The following is a 25,725-nucleotide window of genomic DNA, read 5'->3' as shown; positions in this document are numbered from 1 at the left end:
GTGAATAAGTATTGTTAGACGCCTTGAATATTGAAGCGAAGGCATTTTCTGTAGAACAGCAGACGTATGAGAGAGTGAGTCACATATTTATGTTCCCTATTTAAAATAAAATTAGCAAGCTTTTAGAGGAACACACTGTTTCCAGATATGTAAAAGAATTCGTGATTATATCTGCAGCTTCCAACCAATGCAGAAGTTTTACTCATTCTAGTCAATACACAGATTTTGCTCCATTCATGTGGCATATAATAGTGATGAACATTACCTCAGAGAGTAAAAGACTTTCTGGAATCAAAGTTGTTTTACTTTCACAGTGAATGCACTAGGGAAGGGAGTGGACAGATGCAAAAAATGTGCATTATACATAGAAAATCTGTTTGGATAAATAAGCTCATTCATCATAGGTAGTATAGCAGGTTTGCAGCTATTTCCATACTTACTTAAGCGTCAAGAAATGTTTGAGACACTGTATCTTCAAATCTCTAGATCATGCTCTCAAAATTTGCTGGCCACGTATTTTCTCAAAGCATATATCACACACATGCACACTGATTTGGTGCAGGCTCTTAGGGAAAAAAACAACATCTGGTTCAATGCAATTGAATCAACGAAAAAATTAATCAAAAATTCTAAAATTACTGATTTTTAACTACCAAAAAAACCCATACAGGCTTTTCGGGTTTTGCAAGGACACTTACAGACCAAAATTTCCTATATGTAACAGATGGCAGTGGTATTTACTGTAGTATCTTTTCCTCTAAAAATGCACAAAAAGCTGTTTTCGAGAAGTTTCTTTATTTTTAACCATTCAAGAGTAAAGTGTCTTGCACTAAAATAACCTTGTTACAACATTCAAACTGACTGTATTAAAAATGAGCTAGCTTTAACCTGCTTAAAACCAGCACTCCCTAAGGTTGTCTTTAAAGAACAAGAAGGGCTTTTGTTGACTAATTAAAATTGAAATCCATTTTTCAATTGATAAGTAAAATACTAATTGGCTATAACTGATGTGAACTTAAGACATCCCAGGCACTGTGCTAATGGTCTGCCTGCCTTTCACTTGGAAAAAATGGAGAAATCAAACCTTCTTTCAGCACAGTAGCATTAGCCTGTGGCTTGATAATACAGTGACTTCAACAAGCAGCAATATTCATCTACAAAATGTCTCCTGGAAGCTCTCCCACTCCAAAGAAATGCTGATAAAACTGATTCAAGTCAAAATATAATGGCTTACTTTTGCCAGAGTTGTGGCTGGGGACAGAAGAGGAACTTATTTTTCCTGCATATAGTTAATCGTGTGACTGTACAAAGATCCAGAGTAATTCCTTCTTAAGGGCATCAAGGACTCCCAGCTCCAAGTCTCATCCGTTTATTCCAGAATGCACATTAGAGACCTGATTCCTGGTCAGGATATAGGAATAGGACCAAAGCAGAGTGAAGCAGGAAGAACTAGGCAAGAGAGGAGAGATATAGCAGGAAGACAAGTAACAATGGACATGCAAAAGAACGCAGGGAGGAGTGGATTAAAACGCACACGTAGCCCTGCACAGAGCTAAGGATGGATGGCTGACACTCCTGCAGATGGTGGAAGTCCACCACTGCCAACTAAGTTTAAGCAGCTCCGATCGAGTCCTCTGACATCCCTCTAGGTCGCATCCCGAAACAACCCTCAGCACAAATGACGACACATAACGAAATGAAAAAGTGGGTTTTCTTACTATCACGGGGGGAGCGTCCAAGCTGTGTATTCAAACAAAAAGTCACTGTGTGTACCTGCTACACTGGCTTAACTTCTAGGATCACAGAGCAACGTGCATTGATTCAAACAATCCACTTGACAGGACTTAAGGATACAAACGCACATCCCTACAAAATTTTGTTTTCCTTTTCTTCTTGGATATGTATTTCATGCAATATTAACCACACCCCATCCTTCACGATTTTATTACTCTAATTAAGTTTGCATTTGTTAATTTTCCTGAAAATTGAACCCAGCAGGGTTTTACCAAATACTTTTTTTTATCCTCTTCAAGCAACGGTTCCAAACAGGAATACAGCATCTATAATGAAAAGCAGGCTGCAGACCCTACCAAGATATGTGACAACTCATTTAACATATAAATTGTTTGAGGTATTATTTCAGGTAAGTGATCCTAATGCACTGCCAAATTTTATGCCATTAGCCTCAGGGCCCTGAGCACAGTCATTTAGTTAGATACCACGTTAAGTCCCCTGGGTTCAGTTTTCCATGAATATTAACAAACACAGGCTTAGATTTGCAGTAGAGTAACCGTTTGCTTTCACACATGTGACAGGGTGCATAGCAAGACCTGCACCCGTGCTTGTACTCCTGGATGTCTACATCCACTGTCCTAACTACACAGACTATTTTAAGCTTACTGTGGCATACAGCTACAGCCACTTTAGAAATAATAACAGAATAATATGCACATTAAGTGATACCTAGTACAGCTACTCTGAGCATTCGTTTTAGCAGTCTAATGAAATGGCCTTGGAGAGCAAGTGCCTCGGTCGCTTATACAGTTAATTGAGAAAAGCAGTTGCCTTTGAAATCCTCAAGAGGAAGATCTGGTCTGTTTAAGTTTAGATACTCAGCTCTGGCAGATTGGATGCCATGTATTGTCAACTAACAACCAAATTTCTGTTCGAAAGCTTCCAAGAATTACAAACACTACCTGAATTACTGCCTTTAAGGTCTTCTCCCATCTCCATTTATTCACAAAGGTCTGGCAAATACCCAATTTGATTGACTACTGTGCATGTAGAATAACTTTTTCCTTTAAGGAGCCTTAAAGCACAGGAGGTTCTTGATGTGTGGCGCATATACTACTGTGACATTGAAGCAATTTTTGAGCAATATCTGTAATCAGAGCTACTGCCCAGGCCAGACAGGGAATGCTAAGTATCGAAAAAATACAGTTAAAAAAATATAAACAAAAATCTAAGTATTATGTGCCTCTTTTGAACAACCACGAGGTAATACTTGGGGAGAAAAAAGCAGAAGAAAAGAGCTAAGTGTTGTGCTCCATTACATGCACATAGCTCCACTGGCCAATCTGTACACCACATTGTCCAGGTCTGGCACGTATAGCTGACATTTTCCGTAAAAGTTAATACGGAAATACTTTCATGCTTTGTACTAATATGGACCAGTTGGAGAGGGTCCAGAGGAGGGCCACGAAGATGATAAGAGGGCTGGAGCACCTTTCCTATGAGGACAGCCTGAAAGAGTTGGGGCTGTTCAGCCTGGAGAAGAGGAGGCTCCAGGGTGACCTTATAGCGGTCTTCCAGTACCTCAAGGGGGCCTACAAGAAAGATGGGGAGAGGCTGTTCAGGAGGGCCAGTTGTGATAGGACAAGGGGTAATGGTTTTAAAATAGAGGGAGGTAGATTCAGGTTGGATATTAGGAAAAAATTTTTTACCATGAGAGTTGTAGAACACTGGAACAGGTTGCCCAGAGAGGTGGTGGATCCTCCATCCCTGGAGACATTCCAGGCCACGATGGACGAGGCCCTGAGCAACCTGATCTAGTTGGAGATATCCCTGTTCCTTGCAGTGGGGTTGGACTAGATGACCTTTGAAGGTCCCTTCCAGCCCTAACCATTCTATGATTCTAATATAGTTTTGGGGTTTGTTTCCATTTTTTTGTTACTCAAACACATTTTGTTGCAAAGCATTTCTGAATCATAGTTTGATCATAAAAGTTGACTAATTTCTCCCCATGGATATAAACACAGTATCTCACATATCCAGTAACAAGCTGAACTTCTTTTTCCTTTCAATTTGTGATATGACTGCCTGGAACATTGCTTTGCTTAATAGACACAAATGGTAAGAGAAAGAACACATTAGAGGCTGTAACGTTACATAGCTGACACCAAATTGTCCTTAGCAATGCCCATGAAATTCTGGTTAAATGGAGGAACAAAACCAAAAAAAGTGATATTTTGCATACAATATCGTCATTACTTGTTTTGAAATAAACTGGCTTTTCTCTTTTGCATTTTACAAAAACACATATAAAGCAACAGGTATCAATAGTGCAGTCCCCATAGAAGGAACTGCACTGTAAATTGTAAATAAACTACTTCTATTTTGGAGTAACCCTAGCAACTCAAATGCCTTACTGGCCAATTATGAGTTATTCTCTCCATCCACTTCTACCAGAATTACCTACTGTATTTTTCTCTGTTCAAATTGGAAACAGGATAAATATACATTGTAGAAACCAGAGGGCCGTTTGTCTGATCTTACTGGCAAAGTTTTGATTGACGTATGGAAAATTATCACCTCACCTGCAGCAAAACATTTTGATGTGGACAGACACGTCGATGAGTGGATAACATTATGGTCTGTCACTTGAATTGCTGCTCTAGGGAGCAGCTAATGAGAAAGAGAAGTAAAAGGAGCATATAGAAAAAGTAAGAACTGATACAAAGATGTACAATGGTTTTTACCTAGGACAGAAACCTCCTTTTTTTATTTTTTCAAGCAGGTAGTACAGCACACACCAGTGAATGCAGTAAATACTGGAGGTTGCTAATTCAGTATACACAAGCCATTCAGAATCATTTTCATCAAGAACGCCTCACCAACTGCACGGTATTAAACGTTAGACAGGTATTTCTTCATGCTCTCATATGAGCTTCAGATTATGCTTTGAGCAGCAGAATTTGCTTTCCTGTAGCTCCTGGCAGTGTCGTTGTGGAAGCCCTTTCTCAGGTAAGTAGCTAGTCCATTGCTGATGTATTTGCCTCTACACTATTCATTTTTTCAGAGAAATCTGATCCATCGCTGCCCTTCGTTATTGCCACAGCACTTTTCGAGTGGAGATACAATCCTCTGCCAAAACCCAGGCACAACCCCCACCCCCAAAAGCGCAGGAGCAAGGTGCAGGCTCCTACAGAAGTTTCAGCTGTCATTGAATAAAGATAGTATGGAGGTTGCTTAGAATTCATAGAGTTAAGCAAATCATACAAGTGTATCATATAAAAATATTCTGGAGCTTTTTGCACGTCTTTGGAGGTCACAGACATTCCACATTGTGCATATGCCAATTCATATGCTGTTTCCACAGAAAATTCAAGCCATTCACTAGGCAGGCCAGCTTGAATAGCGAGCACAAAGTTGTATTTTTCAAGTAAATACATCTGTTCAGTTCTTCTCCCCGCCCCGTTTCACTCCATTTGACTATCTTCCAGCTGTAATGGCTGGGGAGGTTCTGTTGCAACTCATAGCAAGTAACGTTGTAAGCCACCGAAAAAAGCCTCACATTTAAGGTCAGATTGTAGGTAGGTCCTACTTATCTGAAATTTGCAAGTTAAACTTGAAAGAACAAAAACCCAACAACAGCTAAGACTGCCAATCTACTGAGATTTGAGGAGCAAAAATAAAACTTAGTTGATAAAAACAGAACCTTCACTAAGCACCAGTAAGTTTTAGATGGAAAAAAAATCCAGCCATTAACTTTTATATTGAGCAATTTAGCATCTTAAATGTTCGTATAAACCCGAATTTCCCAAAAGTAACTCAAGGCTGGATTCTGCCTATCTTACATGTCACAGTCTTACCCTAAGTAGTTAACAACAGAAGTCCTTTAATCTTACTGAGAACCTTCCTACGTGTTCGTGCTCCAGCCAACCCCTTCACTGGTCTGGACAGTTGAACATTATCATACGACCTTTACTCCATTGGTCTGACCATTCAGTCAACACAGACCTCCATACAGGAAGGTATTACTCTGACTGGGAATCCTCTCTCTCCCTTCCCACCTAAATACCCCAAATGTTAGCTGAAGCAAACTTCAGGATTTGTGCCTCACCTCCTATATTAAGTGCAACAAACAGTATTATCATCACCTGGTAAGATGATGTCATGGATGTAATAGGCAGACACACCAGAAATGACATTTAAGTCATATGAAAACTAGGTGAATCTTTCTTCACCATTCAATATTTATATTTTTATTTCAGGTACTTTTTTATTTTTATTTCTCATACATGTAGAGTTTTAGAATACCCTGCAGATCACAATGCTCCTTCCATCTTTTACCTCTCCTGGCAGTATATCTGCTTATTTTCAGTTTAAAGCTTAGCCTTGAAACATACTACTTGATTTAGGCTGTTCCCTATGAGAGACTCCCAAGTATTACACTAAAAGATCAATTCTTTCTCTTTTCTCACAAAATGCATTCTGAGGCAGTAATAAATGCTAGAAATTCCAATATGCTGCATGGTGTGCTGTTCACCATGATAGCTGTAATGATGGGTGATAGGTCTTGGTATTTCCACAAAAAGCATTCCAGAGCCTGTGAGAAATTGGGGAAGATTGAAACTACCCACACGATATCCCTGCAAAATAAGGAAAAGGGTGAGAGACCCAGCACCAGACAAGATCTGAGTCTCATTTATCCCAGAAGCATATACGTTTCATTTTCCATTATGGCCAAACACTCACAAAATACTTTCTGTGCTTTATTCCTATGAGGGTTAAAGCATATAAATACAGAGAGAAACACAGGGAATTCTGGGAAACTTTTGCTAAAATCCAACTAAAAATCTGGAAAAATTCACCTCCTAAATGAATTACCGATCTCCATAGCACATGCTATGGAGCTGAGAAACAAAGAGGACAGTGATGGAGTTCACAGCTGTCAGAGCAAGAAGACCACAGACAACATTATTTATCCTTATCCCTCATGCCAGGGAACACATTCTGACACTATGGAACAAGTTCAGCCTTCGTGGTTGTGGGCAGTGTTAGAAATTCGGTGCAGGTGCACCCACAAACACACTTGCATGCCCCAACTAAGAACCTTTTCTGTGACACAGAAATGTCTTTTAGGAGGGCTCTAAACATTTCCTTTTTCTTTTTGTGACTCAAACCAAAAGGCTGCCTTATAAAAAAACCAAATAATGTTAAGTTTTACCACACCTGAACTGAAAATCAACTACTTCCATCAAGTCTCCATTAGCCATTCCTTGAGACATCCAGTGTGCTTTCTTATTAATACATTTATTATTTGTTACTCTATTGAGTCCAGAAGTTCATCACATAGGCAATGACCATTTCCTGCCACATGAAACAATCTTGAACATTTTGTGTGGAAAAAGTGCTTTTTCTTACGCAGCATGTACATGTTTACAGTTCTTTTCTTCGTCACTGCTGAAGAGGCTTGTGTTAGATTTGGGGGGGAAATAAATAAATCAATCTATGCACTTACAAGTTTCCTAGTCCATAGCAAGAAAAACAACAAATATGGTTAAGTAAAAGTATTCATTGTGGAAACAGAATGTTTCACAAATATGTGTGAAAGACCAGTTTGAGATACCTTCCGCAGAAATGACAGCAGCGCTTCAACGGAACCGAGGGACCTTGCAAAGATATTTAAGATACATACATTAAACAAAGCTAAGATCATGGTCAATGCCAGTTCCCACAGAACAACAAAATATTCAACACTTCAAGATTTATTATATTTAGCAGAAAGACTTAAGATCTGACTGCTAGATGTAAAAGCTGGAGCCATTTAACTGGAATAAGTTATAGACACTAAACAGTGAAGATAATAAAGTACTTAAAGAGTTTACCTAAAACTGTTGAGATTTGCTATAATCCAAAAACTTTTAATCATCATAAATCTCTTTTGAAAACGATTCTACTTTATTCATATGGTATTGCACATGATACAAGAACGACTTGCAAATTCCATGGCTTGCATATCGCAAAAGGTCAAATTAGATGAAACATTTTTTCTTTCTGTCGTTACATCCGTAAGTGAGATGAGTTACATGAAAAACAGTAAAACTTCCTTATGAGTATAGAACTGCTACACCTGGGGCTGAGGCATGCAAAAAATTCAGATCCTCTATTTCGAAAATAAATCTTGGAATAGAGAATAGTCTATTTCCTATTGAAAGTATCACAGCTTTAATGAAGAGTTCCTTTTTGCTCAGGAAATATCAATAATCCTACTGCAAAGACTATAACAGTACCGTGATTCCAAGAAGATGACATAAAAAGGAATTATGGTGAACTTGAGAATAATTCTATAACAGAACGAGTTTCCTCAGGCTCCTCGACTAAATGCAGTGTTAACTAATGCTAAATTATATCCAATTGGCAGAGCTTTGGAGAGGACCATGCATATGGTGAAAAGGTTGTATGTTGGAGAGAAGGAATGTATTTTTCCTAATTACTGTCACTCTGCAATTCAATTCTAGATAGCAGAGTTAAGCCTTGCCTGCTTTCAATGTGTGTCACCTGATCCATACAGCTTTTAATGCAGTCCTGTCCCTTCCTAGTAGGCAGCAGAAAATAAACAGAGCACTCACTTGTCAGAGGCCATTTACCAAATCAAGACTCACGCTCTCAGAGCTTTGAACACATAATTTAATACTGGCATCAAGTGAACATCCCCCATTTTAAATCCTGAAAACGATTACTGAAAAATTATTACAGTTAGAACTTCTCATAGTTAGATATATAGAAATTTATACGAAATGCTTGTCCACTACAAGATTTCAGTTCTCAAGAGCATATGGGTTTGTGACTACAATAACCACCATAAAACTTCCCACAAGCTAAGCGATTGCTGCATGCTTTGCGTGGCCTAACCAACAGGCAGCAAAACCAATGCACCAAAATTCTTGGTCATCCTCAAAGTACCCTATTCTTGACACAAGGCACACAAAAGTAAACGATTTGCAAGACTCATCAAGTAGAGCAAAGGTATGTAACAGAGGTAAGGTTAAGTAGGAGGGAGATGGTAGAAAACAGTGCAAGAGCAAGCACAAAAATGCTTATATTTAGAGTTTCAACCTCAAAATCATGGAAAATACTGACAAATCACTATTTAGCGAGAAACATGTGTCAGAAGACTGAATAATACCATGCTGCTGATTAAAAGGCAATACGAAACGGTCAGCAATGTTCACAAGGGTCAAAAGCTCACAAGCAGCAGCAGCAATAAAAGAAGGATTTGCCATAATACGAAGGAAAGAAAAGAGAAAATTATGAGAGTAAGCAAGCCAAATCTCTTCCATTTTAATTTGTGTCTGTATCCTGCTGAGGGAACAAACAGTTTGTAAGTTGTAGGCTGTCATGTATTCCAGTATTAGCTGCAGGCTAATAAATAGGACACTAAAGCATATGCAAAGACTGATTTATAGGATCCAAACAGAGACAGCCTAAGTCTTGCAGCTATTTGCATCTTCCTCACATACAAACAAGCACTGATGGAAGTGTCCTGCTGAGAAAGAGAGAGAGGCGAGGTACGCTCTGGAGAGAAATCTGGTCAAAAAAAGAAGAACGAGGGCTAGAATAACTTCTTCAGAGAAGGGTTTTTACATTTTGTGCAGCATAGCAGAACACAACGCTGCAGTTGAAATCATTCACAATAAAAGAAAAGTTAAGAAAAATCAGCAACCCTAGGAGAGGTCTATGAACAAGACAAGCTCGAGTTTTACAAGGTCCATACAAGGTCCACCTTGAAGGCGTTACAGCAGGCAGTATGGACTGTAGAGAGCTAGAAAATGTCATATTGTGGTTTTTTTTCTTCTCAAATTCATAGACCAATGATTAAAACAGTTTCAGGGCTTGCTGTAATCATCACCCTATTTAACTGCTGCTCAGTAGGTTTCTGCTCTTAGATGTAAAGCATTCTTTAAAAGTCACAGCTGGAAAGGGGTAACAGTGAGGATGTGATCTGAACCAGTTTCTCAGCACCAGTAAAAGAGGGGAACAAGTAGTGATATTTAACATGGCAGAAGATTAACACATCAGATCAAAGCTGAAAAACAGCACAACAGATTTTAGGGTGGTGATTCTATGAGTAGTGTATTTTATCATTTTACAGCTAGAACAGATGCTGGGAAATTATTTGCTCAGAAAAATGAAGCATTCTTCAACACGGCAGAGGTGGAGAAGAACTGCAACATCTCAATTCAAAACTGCAACTTTGGCTATTTTCTTGCCTCAAATAATCTCACAGTTGAGTCGGGAACAAACTTCAAAGCGATCATTGTCTCCTTAACATGGAAACAGGCTTTTTAATCTCCCCATTCAGATAGGACAAACACAAACATAACCAACAGCCAGCTTCTCCCTGGAGTTCAGTTGAGCTGCTTTGCTTTCAAAGCCAGCACAGCTCCATCATTCGGAGGTAAAGCTATGCAAACTTTAAAAATCCCTTTCACCTGAATATCTAATACAAGCTTGCTGAATGACCTCTGTTCAGTGCCACTAGCAGACTTCAAAAGACATTTGTCATCTCCCAGCTTTGAAGCTAAAAAGATTCTAGAGCTGCCATAATGCTAACATCCTTAGTTCTGAACTCAACCATTCAGTGTTTACAAAAGTTCCATCGTTCTTTCCTCCAAAACTTGCAATCTTCTTTACCTTAGGATTAGAGCTTCAGCTTGTAAATGCCAACCTCCAAACCCAGCAGAGTAGTTTAACAAGCGCCCGTATAGCAGATCAGGTGCAGCACATGCAGTGGCACACTAAAAGGAGATAGAAAGGTGGGTATAACACACACACCTGGAAGTCCACGAGAAGGCTGGGTATGCCCAAGAAAAGAGATTGTTTAAGAAAGGGCTAGACCTCAACACAATCAAAGGCGATTCGAGATGTACAAAGGGAAAAAAGCTAAGTAAAATAAATCAGAGTAAGGTGGTCTTTAGCACAGATCACTGGGAAGCAACATATTGCTTTCAAACGTACTATCTCTTGCTTTGTGATTTTATTTAAAACAATAAAAATAAATATAAAATCTGGGCACACATTTCACACATCCTAAGAAACTCAACCATGTACTAAGCAGATCCACAGTATGTTGCCAAAGAGTAAAGCTTAAATCAAGATGGCCAGGGAATTCTGTAGCACCTTGCTCAAGACAGAAATTTCCCTTCCACAGATGATTTTGAACCTATTAGTTCAGTCATCCTACAATAAATACATCACCCTTGCAGAAAGCCTATTAGCTGCAGTAACTACTGCATTTCTGAAAGAGAATGATAACTACGCTTCTATACACTGTGTCTAGCACTGCAAAATTTTTAAAAGTTCCAATAATCATGCTGGTCTGAGGCATTTGCATCTATAGATACAGTCTACTCACATCTGATGCATCACTGCCTGCAATTGATATTAAGTAAAGCACTACTTTTTTAGGTTGTTTTTTCCACTGCAACAGAAGTAATATTTTGATATGAAAAGTGTATCTTTCCTGCTGCGATAACAGCTCATACCCAACAATTATATCTCACAACTGCCCAAGTATGCCTAAATCATACCAGACTTCACCGACATCCAAGTATGGTGACAGATGATACTTTAAGGGACTTCTCTTGAATTAAAAGCATTAAACAGAATCGCAACCACAGGGTGAATAAATTAAGAACAGCTTTAGATTCTGTTTTCCAGGAGAAGACTATTAATAACTTCTCTAAAATTAAACAATGTATGTGACTCATCATTTCTGCTAAATGTTTAGCTAAGGTATAAGCAAAAACGTGTGATTTTGAATTGTAATGTCACATAAGCAACATCAGCAATCAACTTGCATGAAAATTTATACATTAAAAAGAAGTAAAGAACAATGAAAAGCTAAGAGAGACATTTTACAATGGCACACATCTGGTGGTCTTAGTTACCAACCTATTCACTGCAAGAAAGTTTCCAGTTAGCTACATGCTTATTCTAATTTATACCTTGTTGACTAATGTAAACGTGAGAAACAAGGAACACACATGCTGGAACATGACTGTACATCTGCGTGGCGCTCAGTGCAATTCTGAAAACTGGATCCTGTATATAAAGTATGCATTAATCAGCTCTCAAGAAAACTGCTTCATTTCCCAGTTCTATTTTGGAGGTTAAGCAGAAGGAGGAGGAAATGTTTCCTTTTGAAAGAACACACACGGTTCACACTAACTGCTGATTTCCATGAAACGACAGCATTGTCTTCGACAGCATTGTCTTCGTGTCTCCCCCAGCCACTTCACAGAAGGATATTAAGTTGGATTGAGAGAAGAGAAAGTGGAGTTTAAGCTCTTGGTGAGAGGCAATGAGTGTTTGTAATCTCCTTGCCTCCCCCTTTCTCACCACACACCCACCTAATGATTAAAACTGAGTTAAAGTAACTGCTCTGGACTACACCGAACTAGGCGATTAAACAGAGCCACGACAAGTTCAAGTAATTACCAGCCAGATGGGAACACTGAGAAGGGAATATTACATTCCCTGCACCACTGTGACTGCGGAGAAATAAAGGAATGTAAGTGGCTTTTTCAGACACCCCACAATCACGAAGCCATTCTCCCTTGTTCAGTAATTTCAAAGGCAGCATAACCTTCACAGATGGTTCACATGCACACACACAAAACCTATTCTGTGCTCGTGTAGTGTTCAAAAGGGCAACACCATTACATGCTTTATCAAATCTATACTTACCTTCTCACGGTACAGGACATGTAAATTCTGCAGACTGAATCGATTTGTGTAAACTGGAAAAAACAGAGAAGGAGTACGCAGCCTGAGGGGAACCCTCATTATCGCAGCTTTCCTGATACTGTTGGTAGAGCCAGCAAGAGACTTTCTCCCGTTCACAGGGTGATAACTTCAAGGCCCTTGATTAATGTGCATTACTAGGCAGATGAATTCAAATCTACCCAGCAACTTCTGCAATCTGGATGAGTCTGATAAGTGGCTGGAAGGCCTGAAAATTCCTATCTGAACTTATTAATGCATACTAGGAAAAATACTTTTTTTAACAGTAAAATCTAAAATGCATAGATACCACAGGTGAGCTTATCTCCTAAACGGTTCCAAGGAAGGGAATGTACCTGGTCTTCTAGCCATCCTGATGGCAAAAGAGGATAGTTGCAGAACAGCATGTACTTTTCCTATCAACACTTCTAATCTCCTGAATGAAGTATGGGGACTTGAGTAACACCATGGAAACAGTAGTTATAGTACCCTATGATGGCAAGGATATTATGTTAGTTTTAATGAGAACATTTGGCAAGAATACCTTGGGGTATAGAACTATCCATGCATCAGGCACGAAAACAAATTAAAAAAAAAAAAAACAACAAACCAAAACAATCAGACAAAAAAACCCCACTCAAACAAAGAAACAAAAATAATCCAAACAAAAACTTTGAAGAATCTTTTTCATATCCACCACCTCTCTCAGTAATTGCTTTATATGACACGAAAGATGTTGGAGTTTGTGAGTATCCTAAACAACTACGTTGAAGGCAATTATATTTTTATTCCAAGAACAAGCTCTACTTTAGAGTAGATGTGTAACGCCACATTATATACTGTCATACCTACACAGCACTTGTGTTATTCAAGGAAACCTATGGAGGGCCTGATGTGACGTTTCTAGGGCCAGCTCCAGCCCAAGGTCAGGCCCAGCTGTAGAACAGAGACATTTTTATTTCTTATTACTTCTAAACTCCAGAAAGCTCTTTCTCCTAATAGGACTTCCTGCTGTTTAATAATTAACTGAAACTATTCTGGACACAACTCCAATAATAAATGCTGAGATAGTCAAAATACTTGTAGAGGTTTTCCTTGGTGAGTCTGCCTTATAATTGTGAATCTGGAATTTGCACAGTATATTTAATACTGGAGAACCTTATATAAGACTTATTTAAACATCTATTTACTTAGCATCCTTTATATGCTTGAGTATCTCAACTCTGATAACTTGATAGGGTATTTTTGTTGTGGTTTCTGTTTGGAGTTTGTCTATGTGGGGTTTTTTGGTTTGTTTTGGGTTTTTTTTTAAATTCCAGTGTCTACTCATGAGAAAAAGACTCAGATCACTAGAGCAGTTTCCACTGTGTACCTGGCAAGTTAATAAACAGATGGTGCAATTACAGTGACAAGTATCATACCAGAAAAAAACTAGGGAAAAAATAGTAAGCAACCCTGAAAAACAAACCACCCTCTCCCTCTGGTGTCACTGAAGGCATCAGCTTCTCATGTCTAAAAACCTTAAGAAAAGAGTGACTGATAAAACACGAGCTGCCCCAAATATCACAAGGATGACAGAAAGCCACTCAGCTAAGAGACAAACTGCTTTTCATCCATGTTGACTCACTGAACACTTTGAAAATCAACTAAGACAAAACTGAAAAGAACTAGAACATACTCTGGGAGGTCTGTACAGGGTTTCCTGAGTACTCCTACCCCTGTAGGAGCAGAACAGACCTTAAGAAAACGCCATGAGCCTTAAAAGAATTTGCATCAGGCAGCAACAAAATAATGTTGAGGGGCTTTCTGGAGAGTGAAAAATCTCAGAAAAACTGGTTATAGATGAAAACTGGTTCTCATGAAAAATAGGGTATAGGTGCTGTAATATTCCCTCTTTGTCAGATCTCCACAGATTCCTACCAGGTATTGAGTAATTCATCCAGAATATCTGAAAGAGATTAGGAAATAAAAACCATCGCAAACCAAGCTCCACACACACAGAGAGTTTAAAATGTTATTCACAAGCGTACATAATGTGACAGGTGTCCTGGAAGGACACTATCATTAATAAAGACCTTATATGATAAGATTCCAGCCAATTTTCACAGTATTTTAAACAATCTTTACAGAAGCAAAACCTACATTTAGTTAAGAATATAAGTAACTACCACATAGTTTTTGCTTAAAAGAAAATTGCAGACAAGAAGTATTCCATTCGTATGCTATCAGTATAGCAAGACGTAGAATCTCTGGGTTTTTTGAAAACTGCTCTGTGCAAAATTGTATTAAATTACTATATGTGCAACAGTGAGAGATAAGAAATAGAGAAGAGCTATTTTCACTGGAGCACCAAAGGATGGTAAGGTGTACAGATGGAAATGATAGGTTTCTCTGGCTTGACTATTATGATTCTAGAGTGCAAAGAGAAGAATAAATGTATTGTCATTCATACAAGCCTTGCCACAGAGTCAGAAGAAAGGGAGGTATTAGCACAGACAGCAAACAGCTCTACAGAAAAGCATCTTCACAGTACTACAAACGTATCTCCTGCCACAAAACATACTGTAATAGTTTGAAACTAAAGTTATGATCTCTTGTGTAAGATTTTCACTAATTACTTTACAATAATACACTGTTCTTAGTAAAGATGTCCACATAGACAAGTAATGGGAGGACTTGGGAGAGGTGGCAGAAGGTTGCGCGTGTTAAATTTCATTGATCATTTCCTGTGCTGAAATAGGTATCTGGTGTTCCAATTCAGGGTGTAGAAGTAGTACCTGTATTTCAAAGCAAAATCTCTCTATCTGTACGTACCAAATATTATCACTCAATATTGAGAAATATAAATTACTCTTTTTTTTCCTCAATATTACAATAAAACATCTTAAGCATAGGGCAAGCAAACAGATCTTTACATTAAAAAGACACACAGATCCACTTTTAAACCTTAACCTTTGTTGAAGAAATCCCCTATGATTTTATGTTCATCTGATCAAGAGAAAGCACATGAGAAGCAGACAGTTAGCTTGGATTTAGTGGGTTTAGGGGCAGGACTATCAATTGAGCAAAACTTCAATTACAGACTAATTTAATGTATACCCAAGTACATTATTGCGATTCAATAACCATCTCTTCAGAATTAAACAATTCCACTTTGCTTTCACTTCAGCCTGTGTGTATGCATTACAAATTTGCTATTATCCACACTAAAATTAGTCAGACTGCTTGGAAGCACTCATCCATGCAGTCCCAGTGTGTCACAGTGCTGCATCAAACTAACCTCAAATGAACCACCTAACCTTACCTGCTTACTAAACAGGAGTAAAAAGCAGAGGAGTGTACCTTCCCATAAAAATATTACTCTCCTAAAATTCCTTCTAGCTAGGTGTATGCCTGAGTCATTGAGCAACGAATCTATCAAGATCTGTCCTGGTATACCATCCAACCATTCATGTTTATAACTTATTATTCTATTTTTCCCTCTTTATATCATTGAACATGAAAATTTCAGGCACCTACTCAACTTTGCATATTCTGATATTTCACTGCTCTGGAAGATTGTCTTCCCTCTGTTTAGCTATGATACAATACTAGACATGCTACTCCTGGCAACTCAATTCCACTTTAACCATGAATAAATTCCTCTGGATTTGAGCAAGATGCAAGATCACTGAGTGGAAATTAAAAGGACTTGGCATCTAATACAAATATTCTCTTCATGATCTTTGCAGTCTGAATATCTGCACCACTCAACACTCTATATTTAAGGTATTGTAAAGGCATCAGTACACTGATCATGGAATGACAGAGTAAGTTGGCAGAAAGTACTACAGTGGACAAAAGGGATTGAATTTCTACAGCAGCCCTCCATTTTCATAGAAAAGTGAACCATTTAGATCAATAAAGTTACACTTGATGAGCAGATTCACACTCCTCCCATTCGACATCATCTCCATCCCAAACAGAGAATGTCTCAGGAGCAACTTGGCTGCCTTCTGATCTCTCCACCTAAGAGGCAGTGAGCATCCCTGTGGTGCAGCTCAGGGTAAGAAAAGAAATAATAAAAAAGAACAAAAAAAAACCCACAAAACAAAACAAATCTAAACACCCACAAAAAAAAAACACCAACAAAAAAAAGCCCACAAAATACAAAAAAAAAAACACAACAAAACCACAAAAAAAACCAAAACAAACAAACAAACAACCAACCCACCACAAACAGCAGCAGAGTAAACAGCACCCATGTCTCACGGAGGTGAGATTAAGACACATCTTGCATGTGTCAGGCACAGTATCAGCTCTTGAATCACTGTAAATAAGAGAGCTCAGACCCTGGCATCCTTCAAGAACTACTGCTGTTTCTGCTGTGTACTTCAGGACATCAGCAGAATCAATCCCGCCATCTATCCCCAGCAGCCCTGAGCAGACTTTTCGACTCGCAATACGCCATCACGAGGTTATCGATGCCGGATAAAACACCGTACAGGAAGGCAGATCAAGCTGACTGACAAACTGTTTAACTGTTCAGCTGACTCCGTTAAAAGTACCCATAGCCACCCTGCATTACTACGAAAGCTTATGAAGAAGGCTGTATGCAAAGTTTCAATTTAAATATTTGTTTTAAGAAAATGGTCAAAATTCACATCACTCTCACCTTTTTTTCCCTGCTTAAATTTAATATGAATCAAAGAAGAAGGTCCAATAGGATGTCAATTTTTGTACATAGGTGCCATCTGAGAGGAAATACCCATCTTGCACAAAGCTGCTGCTTTAGGGCAACCTACCTTTGACTATTAATTCTGCGTAATTCGAGACTCCAGATCCACCATCTGAACGAATGACACATCGGTACTTGCTGATACTGCGTTGAGAGGTGTCAGCTACACTGACAGTAGCAGAAAAACGTCTGTGGTTGACCACTCGAGTGACCATTAACGCCGTGTCCCTTCCATTCCACTGCTGTGAAGGCAGATAAAAATAAAGTTATGAAGACACACAGATTATGCACCCACACGTAATTCTTTCTTTGTTATGCTCCTTAACATTGCTCAGACCTTCACGTTCACATCACTAGGTTAGATTTTATATAAGCACAATTTTTCAAGAAAAGACTGCTAGCCATATCCCTGAAAAACTTACAGGGTTGTATGAACTAGGGCTTAAATATTCTTACACCTATGTTTAAGCTTACATATCTATTTAATTTTTGAAACATATCTGGGCATTTGTTGAGTTATATGTACTGAAAAGGCTAAAGTGTGACAGTTCAGAATGTGCAACTGTACACAGGTTATTTAAAGGCCTGGCTAGTGTTTTCATCACTACAAATGAATGGATTTTGGACACCTGGGAAAATAGAATCATCGAATGGTTAGAGTTGGAAGGGACCTCAAAGATGATCTAGTTCCAAAAATACCACAAACAAACAGATTTTATAAACTTGGCATTTTCAGATGTAAAACTTTGATTCTGAACCAATTTAAATAAATTGGTTGGATGAGCAGACATCCTTATATGTCCAACATTCCTCAATAAACCTTTCTACCAACACCAGGCAACATTATCCCAACCGGAAAAGGGACAGCTGAAGAACTAGCTAAAAATAGTTCTCCACAGCACAAACACCTGAACTTGCTCAGTTGGTTGAGTTTATTAGGAGTTTCAAAGGAAAACACACTGCTGTTTTTTCGATTTCCAGTAATCACTTTTTGAGGGTGTTTCCAAGGCTGTTTTCATTAGATGTTTCAACTTGAGAGAATGGAAATAGGTTTCCCCTAGCAACAACAACGATTTCCTCCCAAACCCCTGCTTCTCACAGGAAAAGGTTCATCCTGATTCAGGCCAGAAGTGTTTTTACACACATCTAGACATAACTGCGGAAAGATTCCACAGAAAGAACACAAAAAAAGATAAAGAATAAGCCAAAAATACATCTCCAAGGATGCTAAAAGTACACCATAGGTTAATAAACTTCAGATTAAAATGCAATGTTTAGGAGAATAGTTGTGATGAGAGTACAATTAAAGTGACTGCCAGGTCATTTTTACATGATGACAACTACATTTCACACCAATTCAAGTCTTTCTCCCAGTACTAATTTTATTTTTTATGATTAGTTTACCTGATTCCTCCTCTAGTATTTAAACTAGATTTGAAATTATTATTTTCAAGTTCATTAAAATGTCCAAAGTCAATAAAAAAGTTTGATAAAATCTGTTATTTGACTACAAATGCCATAGCAACCATGATAGAGGGCATCAGATGTTACAAATTGGCAGTGGTCAGATCCTTCGTCATATCAGTCCAAACTGAGAATAAAAACTGTTATGTTGGCCCTATAAATAAAAACTGAACATAATATATACACATTACATTATATACAGTATATTACTATTAATATATTATTAATATATTATATTAAATATAATATGAAATGTTATATTAAACATTATAACATATCTATTCATATCATTATATATTATGCAAATATATTTATATTATAGCAAATATAATAAAAACTGTTTATGTTGGCCCTATATACATGTGTAGTACGTATAGCAAGAAAACCCTCTGGACTTGTTTGGGACATTAGCTGTTGAACGGCACAGAAGTTTAGAAGATGCAAACAGCCCAACTATTTTAAAAGCTTCTAGAAGAGCTCTATGTATCAGTGCACGGTAACGTTGGGACTCCACGTATCCCAACACTTCAAAGGGCAGAAGAAATATTTTTGTCCTGCACTGGGAAACATGCACTCCACATCTTCAGTTTAATACATATTCCATTTCTAACTCTAGAACTGAAAAAGAGTTCTTAACATTGTTACTATACCCACCTGCATAGCACAACCCAGTCCTTCAAGACACACCAGTAGCATGAAACTATAGACATTAGGACAGGGAGCGTTTCCGTCGTTTAGTGAGCAACTAAAAGGAACAATCTGCTGCCAACGCAGCCAAAGAAACTGGGAGGAAGAAAAAAAGTGGGTACAAACTGGGTTTTGTCCATTCTCACTGTCCAGGCAGTAGTCTCAGACCTTAGAGCAGGTTTCCTTCTTAACATTGTCACCAACTCTGGACTGAGGACATCTTTGGAATGTGAGAGGAAAGACGATTGTATAACAAAGCAGAAGAACTATTCCACTTCTGTCTCCTCTGCTTTACGACTGAGTGCTTATAGGTGTACAGGCATTTGTATGAAATCAAAATTTTGATGTCACCAGCCATTTTTCAATCTTCTGTATCATGATTCTGTACTTTGCCACCTTAAACTCTCACCTAGAAACAATTTCAGGCATTTCTCAAAGGATCTTGATGAAAAGATTTTGCCCCACTACCCATTGTTCTCTACCTACTAATTTTATTTGAAAATGTAAAAAAAAAAAAAAAAAACAAACCACCCACAAACCAAAAAACCCAAACACCCAAAACAAAACAAACAAAGAAAAAAAACAATCACTAAAAAAGAAGAGCGCATTAATTTACCTGGAGCCAGAGTTTGTCATGCTGTGACCACTTTCCCCCAGCAATGCACTGGAATGTTGCGTTCTGTCCCACGTTAACCTCCACATTCTGAAGTCGTAGGAAATGAGGTGCTTTTCCTGACAAAAGATGCAAAATATTGCAAGGGTAGAGCAAGGCAGTGATTGACTGTTATACCAGCACAAACACAAACACTCAGCAAAGCATTTGGGTCTATCCTTGACAAAGTGGGTTTGCAAAATAAAGCTGTTCTTCGGTTTTTAACTCCCCACTGCAGAGTGAGGTGGGTGATGGATCTGACACAGGATGGCCTAAGGGATCGCACAGAGCTCTGGCACATCTGAAAACACAGACTTAGATCAAATCACAACACAAGCTCATGGTCATCAGCACCATTTCTTACTGCTTGCTATAAAGAGCAGTTGAGTAATTTCCTTTCTTCAGAAAATGGTGTTTCTGAAAAGGTCAAAATCAAATGCTTCTGAGCTTGTTCAAGCATGAGTGACCCAACCCACATTTTCACAAGGGTCTTTTTATCCTTTTTATTTTATTGACTGTTAAATACATACTAGACCTTTAGAATAATAATGAGTCATTAATATCAAATCAGATATTAAACGCAATATTCATGTAACTGACAGTATTGTATCACTGTATTAATTTAAGATCAGTAATATCAGTGTTTTGCTGAGACTGAATTCAGTAATAATTCAACATTAAACCACTGATACCAAAAGGCAGATGTTCCATTTGTTCACAAAGGAACTAGATCAGAGGATTATCTTTTTCACTAAATACCAGGTTCATTTACCTCTACGTTAACTGCTACCATGAGTTATAGTAGTGACTCTGACACTTTTAAGTGAACTTAGCTCTTGCTGGGCTTCAGAAGAAAGTTTGTGCACCATTTGAAAACTTTTAGCAGGACACGCTGTGCAGCCTCATGAGACTCTAAAGGTCAGAGTTTTTCAACTTCATCTTTACATTTTCCAGCATGATCAGACACTGATGGAATACATAATTTCAGAGGACATACCAACCCATCTTTTTCTATCAGAATTAAATAGCTTCAAAAGGATGTGGGCATCTATGCCTGTGTGTGCATGAAGCTTGACATACAGGTATTTGTCTACTACAGACACGGGATCACAGAACACACACCTATATACTATGCCAAATGTTTTTATTTAGTTTCTGTATCCCATTCACCGCATGCTCAGTTTGCTGACAACTCCAGAAATACTGTGATTCTATGTCATCGGGCCTCCTGAGGACCAGTAATTTGCATCAAAATCTCCTGGAAAACTGCCTCTGGTGACGGTCAGAACGTACTACACGATATTTGCAGGCTAACAGTAATAATTTCTGCCTGCAGGCTAAGGTGGGCTGCCTGGGTGAGCAAAGCCACACCAACCCCAAACTCCAAGGTCCTCAGGTCTGCCCAACTTCCAGGGCACAGTGTTGTCCTACGATTGCCAGTGCTCATGCACACATAGTCAATGAGCTTTTAGCATAATCAAAATTGATACTCCAACGTGTTCCCTCACAGGACAAAAAAAAAGGCAACACCATCAAGATATTTATTTTTCTCCATTACTGTGTCCTTAGCGACATTTCACTGTACTTTTGCTGATACTGAAGTATGTCTGCTATACTGTCATCTTTGAAGGTAAAGCACAAACAAAGAAACACCACCAATAATTTCAGTAACCTCCAGGGTCGCCAGGAGCTTCACGGTCCCCGTGTTTTGAGTTATAATAATTGTAAAACAAACACATGGGGCAAAGCCTGTACAAGTCAATGGAACACACTCTGGTGACACTGACCCTAGTGGCTGAACAACAAAAGCAACGTTGGGAATCGGACAGGAGAAGCATTTGCAAAGGTTACAGAGGACTTGCAGCTTGTCAACGAGTTCTGTACGCTGCGGGTGACAAACTGATTCAAAATGGAATAGTTAACTGTTAGAATCGCTTCAGTTTTGAGTCACCAAGAATACACTTATTTTTGAAGAGACACCTGCATATACTTGGAGAAATGGATCTAAAATCAGTTTAAATACTTGATTAAGCAGGGGTGTACCACAGCTTAAACCCCATTTTTTTTTTTAAATCCCATCACTTTCTTGTCTCAGCTTTGCCCCACAGTTTGTTCAGCAGCCTCTTTCCCAGTAAAGGGGTCAGTCATCACCCAACACGCTGTGGAACACACACAGACCATTTGGGAGATTTGTTTGGATGCTGCCAGTTATCAGCAACATCTGGTTAATACAGATTGTAAGTATTTCTTAACGAAGTAAAAGCACCCAAAGGCCTGAGCAATGACCACATGGCAAACACAAATATGATTTAGTTAAACAGCAATTAACCATACTGCAGTTATCAGAAACGTCCTGTTCAACTTGAGCAGAACCATGTCTGTCACACTGAATGGCAGCTGTTGAGATTCTTATTGCAAGACAACCAGCTGATTTCACTCCACTGATTTGATCCATTATTCTTTCATGAGCAGCTGTCACTGACTTATTAGAACTATGAACTAGTGAGAGGGGTCGTTAAAGGCTGTTAGAAAAAATCTTTAGAAGATTTTGTGTATACTACACACATAATATAGACACACACAAAGTCCTCAAGCCACCCGGTAGATGCATAGAGAAACCAAACAAGTACAGGCACAAAGATTGAGGCTCAAGGTTTCTTTAAATAGATAAAAAAAACACCAAAACAAAATAAAATCTAAGCTTATTATTAGGGCTGCGATAGAAGAAACACAGTACTAATATTTTTGAACAGTGTAATGAACCTGCATTAAGTTCTACTCCTGTGCAAGTGTATTGCCTGAATGAGATTTATTTTTAATATCTTCAGGTGGCGTTGAGTACGTTTAGCATTTGTTGATAGATCAACCTTTGGGATATGTCCTTTACCAAGGAAATACTGAAACCATTTTTCTTCTTTTTTTTCTGAAGTTAACCACACAGAATATTACCAAAAGCTTTTTATATTGTTTTTTACAGCAATACGATTCAGAAATAATAAACCAACCAGTTTTATATTCTCATAACAAGAGACGAAGAGAGACTTCCACAGATGTCCTGGTGCTAGCTACAGACAGAGGAGTTCTGCCTTTTGCACAACTTGCAAAGTTATGTAATTATGCAAGGCTGATTGTCTTTAGGTGTCTCAGAGGGATACAAGAAAACATTTTGGTGCTGACCAAATTGGCTAAATCACTCCTTAGACTCCAAAGCCTGGTACATAACACACTGATACAGTTAGAAAAAACAAAGAGTGCTCACTGCATGGATGGGCGAGAACTCTGACTTCATCCACAGCTATGTACCCTGGATGTCCTTTCAAAGAGACAGATTCAAATATCACCTGAAATACAAAATAAGAAAGAGTTTTCTTAAAAAGAACAGCTACACTAGTCATTTGGCCAGTCACCATATTCTGCTGTTATTCCAACACCTGAGTCATCCAAGGCATTTCATCATTACTAATGAAGGGATACCAAGGCAATTCAGTATGTACACGCATACCAAAGACTGAAAATCTGTTTGATATGGAAAACAAAAAGTTAGAGCGACATTCATTAGGATTAGAGACAACTATATGCTTCTTTCATTTAGAAGAGTAAAAAATACCCTATGTATGCACGCACCTATATTCACTTCAAGTATCAGTCCAAGAATATCATGTAGATAATCATTTGACATCTTGTTTCTTAGTATGCCTCAGAAAGTTGGAGAATGCTGTACATGAGATAAAATTTACTTATTGAATCGATAACCCCGGCACGGATCTTCAGGAGAAAAATCTTGACTTGGCACGCATGTCGTTGCAATGTTAGAAAGCAAATTATGAGCCACAGATGACCCTGCCTTCGAGTTACTGGACTGTAATAAACTCACTGAGGGTGAACTCAATCCCACTGTCCATGTTGCTGACAGATGGTAAACAGCGCTGGACACAATACCAACCCCTGAGGAACGTGGTGTATCACTGGTCTCCACTTGGACATTGAACTGTTGACCACAACTCTTTGGGTGTGACCATCCAGCCAATTCCTTATCCATCAAGTGGTCCATCCATCAAATTCATGTCTCTCCAGTTCAGAGACAAGGATGTTGTGTGGGACAATGTCAAACGCTTTGGACAAGTCCAGGTAGATGGTATCAGTTGCTCCTCCCTACCAACACTGTAACCCCATCGCAGAAGGCCACCAAATTTATCTATCTAATAATGAAAGTGTTCCACTAATTTGAGTCTGAATAGACAGATACTCAACTACAGATTAACAAAAAACTCATTCTTCCCAATGGGTTTGTGGAGTTACCCAGAAAACTGTCCTGATCTGAAGAATCCTGTTGGTAAAGCGATACAGGCTTTATCTGAAAACTGTTGGTGCAGAAAAACAAACAAACAAAAAAAAAACACTCAACTGAAAAAAAATTATGAAGAGATCATTAAAACCAAGTTAACTACTGCCAAATAGGCTAACTAAAAATTCAGGAGAAAATAGTATTAAATATGGTGCAGTTTGCCCAACAATTAAAGGACAATAAGACACAAGTTATAGACTGTGCCCTCATCGAAGTCTACAACTCCCTCAAGGGGAGCAGCAGATGGGAAGGTGCTGATCATCTCTCTCTGACGCCCAGCGACAGGACATGAGGAAAAGGGATGAAGGTGTGTCAGGGGAAGTTCAGATTGCACAGTGGGAAAAGGTTTTTCACCGAGAGGGTGGTTGGTCACTGAAACAGGCTTCCCCAGAGAAGTGCTCGTGGCATCAAGCCTGTTAGAGTTCATAGAATATCTGGACGATGCTCGTCATTGCATAGTTCAGTTTTAAGTAGTCCTTTGAGAAGCAGGGAGTTGGACTTGATGATCCTTATGGATCCCTTCCAACTTGAGATATTCTATGATTCCATGAGGAATAGGAATTTTAGAAATGTTAAACTGCAAGAGAAAAAAGAAAAACGCAGACTGATTATTTAACAACTTGGTAATGCTACCTCTAAAGTTAACGATTCTCTTCCCAAAGGAATGAAACGCTATCCGGATGCTGTGCTCTGCATTTGAAAGAGATGTTCCCAGTTTCATTCCCTCTTACTAAAGTAATGTTCACACTGTACTAAATTGCTCATTTTTGCATGAGCATACAATAATGTTTTCAAGGACAGAGTTAATTAACAGGTTCAACTGGCACAGTTATTAATATTAAAGCAGTATTCTAGTGCAGCTACTTGTTTTGTAGGAGAAAGTATTTCAGTAATTTGTAACCTTTAAAATTCATTACTAGAACACAAAGTTAACTACTTAAAGCCAGCTTTCAACACTTATTTTCATTCTAAAAAAAAATCTAGTAGTCGCAGTTTGTCACCATTCAGCCTCTTCTCCATCTCCTTTTCAAAAGACAATACAGTAGAAGATTCAAGTGTCAGAATGCTGATCACTGCATGATGCCCTGGCTATGGAAGTCGACCAATGTGTCCTTCGTAAGTACAGAATTGCTGTTAATCATTTTGCTTTGCATTTGGCCATCCAGAACATAGTTTCTACTCATGTCTCCTTGACTTCCTAAGATCTGCTCTCCCAATTCAAAACACGTCCAGAAGTGAGATTGTCTGAAATACATTCATTAGAAAAACGGCATGATAAAAACAGGTAGAACACAAAAAAAAAAAAAAACAGGCAAAGATATAAACTAAGAAAAGCTCAAATGCTAACAA

The 25,725-nt window shown here is 38.5% G+C and overlaps 1 protein-coding gene across 3 annotated transcripts in view; it reads right to left on the bottom strand.

Moving 5' to 3' along the window:
- The window catches only part of PTPRT (protein tyrosine phosphatase receptor type T), a 461,775-nt gene that overhangs the window by 253,396 nt on the left and 182,654 nt on the right, over positions 1 to 25,725 (bottom strand). For all 3 annotated transcript variants that reach the window (XM_086623021.1, XM_086623022.1, XM_086623023.1), the window contains exons 4-6: positions 23,290 to 23,371; positions 19,995 to 20,110; positions 17,295 to 17,469 (exon numbers count right to left, since the gene is read on the bottom strand). In XM_086623021.1, the coding sequence (XP_086479147.1) occupies positions 17,295 to 17,469; positions 19,995 to 20,110; positions 23,290 to 23,371 (373 nt within the window). The remainder of the gene's footprint in view (positions 1 to 17,294; positions 17,470 to 19,994; positions 20,111 to 23,289; positions 23,372 to 25,725) is intronic.

This window comes from Tauraco erythrolophus, chromosome 18 (assembly GCF_009769465.1).
Source record: "Tauraco erythrolophus isolate bTauEry1 chromosome 18, bTauEry1.pri, whole genome shotgun sequence".
NCBI classification, from domain to species: Eukaryota; Metazoa; Chordata; class Aves; order Musophagiformes; family Musophagidae; genus Tauraco; species Tauraco erythrolophus.
This window is presented reverse-complemented; position numbering and strand designations above follow the sequence as displayed.